We start from the raw sequence: 7,735 nt of genomic DNA, 5'->3' as shown, positions 1-7,735 counted from the left end.
CCTTTCAAATGGTATCAAGAACATGCATATCCTTGCTTCAGGTCCTGAGCTACAGGCAGTTAGATTTGGGTATGTCATTTTAGGCAACAAAAAAATAAAAAGTGTACTTTATACCACGTACAGACACACGTCTGCAACCTCAAATCCACATAACATGGCCAAAGGAGGTTCTCCACCCTCTCTGACATGGCTGCTTCCAACGCATTACCCATCATGCACCGCGCCACAAGTATTCTCCAATCACAGGTCGGATACAAAAGCTAGTCCAATCAGAGGAAAATACTACATTGCATAAGCGCACGAGACGTTTCCTGAAGCATTGCGGAAGAGAGGTAATGAATGATTAGTCATATTTTTACTCCGAAAATAACAATTTGTGGAAGTGTTTTTACAATTTTTTTTGTGAACATGATACTTTATTGCATATACAACGTTCATAAATATTGTTCAAAATGAAGTTTTCCCGCGTTAAATCAAGACCGGTGGTAGCTAGCTGCTGCTACTGTAGTCCTTCATCAGCTAACTTAGCTAAAATAACGTTACCTGTCGTTACATGCATTGAATTATGACTAAATGATTCTGAAAATGTTCTAACGCATTGTATCAGAGGTTTCATATGGGGCCGACTGTCTCAATGTTGTGAATGGTGGTGCGTCTGAGGACTAGCTGTATTGGGTTCAAGTACTTTGTCTAATACCTTGAGTTATGTTTGCAGGAGCGCCGCGAATTCCTGAAAGTGTAGCTGGTCCCGGTTGATACTGCATCATGTCTTGTGCGCTTCTACTGTTGTTGATGAGCTTGGCTTTGGCGATGGGCACTGGCGCAGCGGTGGAGGTCCAGCGTCCACGCGGAGTACCACTATCAAGTGAGTTGCCATTTGATTCTAACCCGAATTCAGACAAATAACGTTATGGTTCTTATCACAGCCAGTGAGGTAGGCCTAATCTATGGCAGTCTATGCTATTTTAGTTGTTAGAAACCCATTGTGAGCATGGATTTTAATCTGGTAGATGTGCAATGTCTCTCAGATGAGCTCTTATGTACCCAACACTTACCTGTCCCCATCGATCTGACAGAGAGACAGTTCTATGAGGAGAACAAGCCCTTTACCTGTTTGGATGGCTCCAGCACCATCCCCTTTGACCGGGTCAACGATGACTACTGCGACTGCAGGGATGGCTCGGATGAACCCGGTACAGTATCGCTCACTTCTCATCAGCAAAGCCAGACTGAACCCACTATCAAGACACTACACACTACTGTGCACAGTTATCACTAAGGCCTTGACTGTAATGAATGTCTTTGCATTTGTTTCACAGGTACTGCTGCCTGCCCCAACGGCAGCTTCCACTGCACCAACGCTGGCTTCAGACCCGCCTTCATCCCTTCCTCCCGGATCAACGACGGTATCTGTGGTAAGGACATCGTCACAGTATCTTTCCGTGGTTCAGTCGTCCCCTTCTCTCAGAGTTTTTTGTTGTTGTGTGTAAGTGCTGATGAAGTGTGTTCTCTCCTCAGATTGCTGTGACACGACAGACGAGTACAATAGTGGTGCCACTTGTCAAAACACCTGCAGGTGAGCAGTAGTAAAACGTACAGCATTCTGCAAACATTTTTAATATTGACTACAACACTAACATTGGCCTTTGTGTTGCCAAACGATTCCTCCAGTGTGTGCCCAGTATGTGTGTGTGTAAAGACTGATTGTGTTGGCTGTGTGACCCCTAGGGAGATGGGGCGCAAGGAGAGGGAGAGTCTGCAGATAATGGCTGAGATCACCAAGGAAGGCTTTATGCTCAAACAACAACTGATACATGAAGCTAAAAGGGGACAGGAGGACAAACGGGTGAGACTAACCAACCAAAGGGTGTGAAAAGGGAGGTCAATTTATTTGGGGTTGGTTAGGCAGCGGAAATGGCTAGGGCCTATACAGAGACCATTTCATATATAGAGCGACTGGTATAAATCCTTGCTGTTGAACGTGTTCATGAAATGACAAGACTTATGTTTGTTTGTTTCAAACATTTTTTGTAAATACTTCCATCCATGTGTTTGTGCAGGGCAAGTTGACTGAGCTGCAGGGTAGTAAGAAGGGTCTGGAGGGGAAGGTGGAGGCTCTGAGGACTGTGAAAGAAACAGCAGAGAATCCAGAGAAAGAGGCTAAAGAGCGCCACCTGAAGTCTTGGGAGGGTAAGTACACTGGAAGAAGCCATTATCTCTGCTTTTAACCTAGGCACATCACAAATTCTCAATGTATTTGTTTTCTTCACAAAAAAAAGGTGCTTTTGTGCTGTTTGGTAAAACCAAGATATTTAAGTATATTCTTATAGTTAAAAAACATAAATATTGTTTAATGTTGTGAAATGCCCAGTGCTAATTGTCTCTCAGTCATATTCTTTTCAACATCTTTGATGCAGTTAACTTAATGATTTGGAAGTCAATTACAAAAGTCCTGTTGAAGATTTCTCTTTCTAAGTTGTATGTGATTGATTTTGATTTTGTCTGTGTCAGAACAAAAAGAACTCATCCGTATGGAGAAGGACAAAACTAGAATGGCTGAGGCTTTTCTTGAGCTGGATGATGACGCAGATGGCTAGTGAGTGTAACTGTCAGCGCTGGAGATATTGTGAGATTTCAGTGTGATTCAGTGAGTGACTAATACGGTGTTTTTGTTATTCCCAGTGTTTCTGTGGCTGAGCTGCAGTCCCATCTAGAGCTGGATCCAGATTCAGATGGCTCTCTGACAGAAACAGAGACTCAGGTAAGATGTCTCATCTTCCTCCCCCTCAAGTCAAGAGAAGATTTTCTATCACACTAGTAAATTACAGGGATGCAATAGTGTCATTTTGACGAAATGTGCCGTTTTGAATCCAAAATAGGTTACCTATGTGATTCGTGTGGATCCAATGAGAAAAGTTTGGGCGGGGGGGCTTTGGATGACCACTGGCTGTATGCGAACGGGTGACGCGCGTTTGGAGAAATACTGGCTGTATCCAAGGTTCAGCCAATCGTTCACATAACAGAATGCAGCACGCGACTGAAGAGAGAAAAGACAACCAATGTGCTAGTTATAGCATCAGCGCGCGCGCGCTGGAAAGAGAATGGAAAGGCAGTTGGCCAGTTAAGTAACAGCAGTGCGTCCCCTGAACGATATTGAAGAGGTAGGTGAGAAGCCTGACCACGGAGATGGGGGTGATGAAGCGTACTTCATGAGCTGTAACTGAAAAATTACTGGAGAAAGTGTGGTGGAACAAGTATTGTTAGCATTGTTAAGGATCTTGCTAGCTGGGTCGAATTATCCGTTAGCTAGCCAGAGAAATGTTGAGCAACATTAGCCAACTTAACTGATCAAATAATTGAGTTTATGGTGTGAAAATTAGCTGGCTAATAAAGTCCAACAGCTAACGTTAGCTAGCTAACGTTACAACATCAGATGAGCTAACGTTAGTAACCTAACCAATTCGCTATAGTATTAACAGGTAACGTTATACGACTCCTTGCCGTTCCTCAAGTTATAACGCGTTAGTTGCTTACTGGACCCTGGCAATCTGTGTGAAATGTTAACTAGCTAACAAACTACTATCTGAACTGTTTTCCCTCTACAGTAACTGTGGTTAATTTTCAGAATGAGAGAATTGGGTGAAAATGAGGCGTTGCTTGTTAAACAGTTAACTGTAGCTGTGCCTGGCTTAAGCTGGATGCCACTATAGAGGTGAAAGGAACACCACACACTTTCCCTCTTTCTCACTTTTTTTCAATATAATGGATAAAAATGGGTATGCCAGGTGTACTCTCTGCCTGAAAGAGATCAATTATGCCAACAAAGGCTATCATGCTGCGCTGGCACATTGTAGAACAGATGTCCACAGGCAGAAAGTGTACAATGTAGTAATGTGCTGTGTAGCCCAAAGAGATTGATTTTGTGTTGAGGGGGGACTATTTTCATTTTTTACTCCGTGAACTTTATATTTGCACACATGTAGCCTTGTGCACTTAATCAATGTCTATAATAGTGGCCACTGTAATAGAATGCCTGTTTGTTTCATTCTATTTCTACTTTAAGATTTTTTTCCCCCCAAGTGCAATATTTAGATGTGTGTGTGTGTGTGTGTGTGTGGTCACAAGCATTATATTATAAAGGCTGTCATGGCTAACTGCAATATTAGTGTATTGTAACATTTGATGGCTTTCTTAACATTTTTTTGCTGTGAGTTAGGTTCACATTAACCACTTTTTATTTTACACACAGAGATTGACATATTAATGAAGTCAAAATGATCTTGCTTACCCAAAGCATTTGCATTTACTTGTTTTGAGTTGCCCAGAAAATACATCAAGATCATTTGTCTTGTGTCAAGATATTCTGACTTGTATTGAGCCTTTGTAGGTTAAAATGAGCACATGATCTGCCAGTGCAGTAAGATAGTTTATCTTGGTAAGACTTCTTATTAAGATAAAAAAATTCAAGATAGACGTCTTACCATTTTTCTGATTTCCTATTCCATTCCTACAGGGATTGCTGGGAGGAGCAGACAAGGTGGACACGTCAACATTTCAAACTGTGTGGAGCGGCATCAAAGACAAGTACCTGTCAGAGGTCAGCACCACATGAACACTAATGCTATACAGTCATTTCCCTATCCTAGTTGAATGGTCTGTCCTGGAGCCTCAGATTGGGTATCTAGGCTGGGTTTCTGGCCAGCACTTTGTGGGAAATGGGCTATATAAGTGTGTGAGATCTGGTTTATGTGACTGTGGGTGTCTCAGGGCCTTTCGGACCCCCCTGCCCCAGTGGAGACCCCCCAGGAGGAGGAGACCAGGGACTTTGTCTCTGACCATGACTCTGACCACTACCCCGAGGATTACGCTGGAGAGGAGGAGGATGTGGAGGACGACGAGGAAGATGATGATCATGAGGAGGAGGAGGAAGAGAAGGTAGTTGGAGGGGAAGGGCCTGAGCTAGGCTAGTATTGGAGGGCTTGGGTGGTCAGTTGTCCCAGTAACATAACGCATGTTTAATTATCAGGTCCCTCCCACCGCGCAGACCCCAGAGAAAAGAGAGGATGATGAGGTGTCCATGCCACAGTACGACACAGAGACCCAGAGCCTTATTGATGGTGCATACAGTCATCTGTTTTACAATCTGGGCTTAGTCCCGCACTAACTTAAACAGGGACACAATTTGTGTTTGTCTGAATATACAAAGTAGGGGGTTCAGATGATATTAAGTGTAAATGTCTGAATTGGGATTTTCTGTGCTGTGGAATGGTATGTCTCATTGGTCTGTCCTTTTGAGGTTGCGCTTCGTTGTCTTTGTTCCTCAGCTGCCCAGAAAGCCAGGGATGATTTTGATGAAGCTGAGAGGGCTCTCCGGGAAGTAGACGATCAAATGAAGTGAGTTTGCAACCAGGCAACCACAATGCTTAATCTCTGCTGGCTTTGGCAACAACTGTATGTTAGTCCTTGCAACACTAAAATATCTCATGATGATACTCGACATGCAAACACTACACAGGCATACACGTGCAGGTTGTATTATTAGGTTTGAAAACACAAATGAATGTACCCTGTGTCTGCAAGTCAATCATTTAATATGTCATCCTGAATTTATTTGGATCTGCAGGAACCTTGAGAAGGAGATTGGCTTTGACTTTGGGCCAAGTGCAGAATTTGCATACCTCTACAGCCAGTGCTACGAATTATCCACAAGCGAGTACGTATACTTCATCTTTGTAAATGCCCATAGTGTGTCTATGCCTTCGTGAGAGAAATAATCTGTTTTATATGAATGTGAAACTGAGTCTCCTGAAGATTAAATCTAAGACCGTGCCCCTCTTCTTTTTCATCAGGTACATCTACAGGCTGTGTCCATTCAATAGGGTCTCCCAGAAACCTAAGTTTGGGGGATCAGAGACCAACCTTGGGTAAGAATCTCCTCATTTCATTTTACTGTTCAAATGACTGTGGTCCTTCTAAAACCGTTAGGAATGTTAGTGGTCATTCTCTCTGTCTCGGTCTCTGTCCTCGTTGTAGCTTGTGGGGACAATGGGCTGGTCCTGAAGACAATTTATACTCTGTGATGAAGTATGACCATGGGCAGGGGTGCTGGCAGGGCCCCAACAGGTCCACCACAGTAAGTCTCTATCTTCTCCAGTCCACTTCCCTCCCAGCCCAATGCTGCACCTTTATGACAGTCTTATGACACTCTAATTTGCTGAGAGCATACGAAGCGGATTAAGTCAAATCACGTTTCATGCGGTGCTGGGTGGGGGAACGTGCATGATAATTCACACAATCTGTGCACACTAAGTGTACAGGTCCCTACTCTTGAGGTACTGCTGACCCAGGACATGTCCTGTGACTGTAGTGAAGGGTTAATGTTGTCCCTCTGTGTGGGTCAGGTGAAGCTGACGTGTGGGAAGGAGACGGTGGTGACATCCACATCAGAGCCCAGTCGCTGTGAGTACCTCATGGAGTTCACCACCCCTGCCGTGTGCCAGGAGCCAGCCAGCCTGGACGAAGTCCTGGACGAAGTCCTGCACGAACACACAGAGCTGTAGTGCTCCCCACCAACAGGTAGCTACAAGCCAGGCCCATTGGACTTATAGAGCAGTGGAGCACTTTATAATTACATGTGGATTTCAACTTTTTATAAATGCTCTACATGTTAGGGCTGGCACGGTAATTGTTTAATTATGGACAACAACCACTGGGGGGGAGAAATGACCTTCATAATTGTTTTAATATATTAATTTTTTAAACTTCATGTTGTCTTTCAATCATCACTCTACTCTGCATGTCTGTCTTGAGCTTGGCTCTCACTAGCTAACTTAGAAACATTGTATCAACTGTTGGCTCCAGCCCACATAGTTGTATTTGTACAGGGGAGAAGTGTTTGGGTGTTTAGTCAACATTTTGTTGGATTTATCTTCAAAAAGATCTGACATAAATGGCATTCAAGTCCACCTAGTAGGATGAGCCAATCTAGATAATGCTTACTTCCCTCATCTGGTCCAGTAGCTTAATTAAAACGGTGAAAATAAGTGTCAGCTGTCATTGTTAATAAGAATTTGTTCTTAATTGACTTGCCTAGTTAAAGGTTACATTTAAAAATGCAAAATAAAGTGCTAGTGCTAACTAGCTAGCTACTGTACACAAGGCAAGGAGGCACAAGCAAGCAGGAAAATGAGAAGACACTGAAACAGAAGATGTTAACAGGACAGAGGAAGACATGCATTGTGCAAGGAGCCAGCCTTGACTTGGTAGGACATCCTTGCACATGTATTTTGATCACTTTTACTTAAAGGTCAAGTTGGTAATTTCACAACGGCGAAAGCAAACATTTTATGAGAAGGCACTGTGCTACATTTCCAATCGATCAGAACCATTTGTTTCTGAGATGATTTCTTATCAATTCTGCTTGAAAATAACAGTAATTTCTCTCTCAGGTTTCTCTTTATGGACTACATACTAGCCTCTCACCCTTCTCTGCAACAACCAGCTGCTGCACTCTGGCTTTACAAACTGGAAGATGAATATTCAAAATGGTTGCTTGTTCTTTAGTCCTACTTGTCTGTTGTTGCTTTAACTTGTTTGTCTAGGGTTAGTGTTTCAATTAGATAAAAAAAAAAAAAATGTCATTCCATTTAAATAAAAGAATTTGAATATGCTGAATTGTTTTCTCCTATGTTCTACTTTGCCAATCAACGAGTTGTACTGTATCTAAGCAGGATAG

At 43.0% G+C, this 7,735-nt stretch overlaps 1 protein-coding gene across 2 annotated transcripts; it reads left to right on the top strand.

The window, feature by feature from the left end:
• The first annotated feature begins 257 nt into the window (after positions 1-257).
• On the top strand, positions 258-7,669 carry LOC115171233 (glucosidase 2 subunit beta). Of its 2 annotated transcripts, XR_003871158.1 has the most exons (19): positions 258-332; positions 716-865; positions 1,077-1,193; positions 1,320-1,415; positions 1,519-1,576; positions 1,729-1,846; positions 2,061-2,190; positions 2,512-2,596; positions 2,683-2,761; positions 4,514-4,597; positions 4,768-4,935; positions 5,027-5,117; positions 5,325-5,394; positions 5,624-5,713; positions 5,850-5,924; positions 6,034-6,133; positions 6,402-6,576; positions 7,160-7,262; positions 7,449-7,669. XR_003871158.1 is itself a non-coding variant. In XM_029727839.1 (18 exons), exons 2-17 carry the CDS (start codon positions 766-768, stop codon positions 6,558-6,560), a joined length of 1,620 nt encoding a protein of 539 aa, XP_029583699.1. In that variant the 5' UTR covers positions 258-332; positions 716-765; the 3' UTR covers positions 6,561-6,576; positions 7,449-7,669. The 2 variants fall into 2 exon arrangements, 1 of the variants encoding a protein (XP_029583699.1); XM_029727839.1 differs by lacking the exon at positions 7,160-7,262.
• Positions 7,670-7,735: the final 66 nt, after the last annotated feature.

The sequence above is a fragment of the Salmo trutta genome, chromosome 32 (assembly GCF_901001165.1).
Source record: "Salmo trutta chromosome 32, fSalTru1.1, whole genome shotgun sequence".
Taxonomy (NCBI): domain Eukaryota; kingdom Metazoa; phylum Chordata; class Actinopteri; order Salmoniformes; family Salmonidae; genus Salmo; species Salmo trutta.
This window is presented reverse-complemented; position numbering and strand designations above follow the sequence as displayed.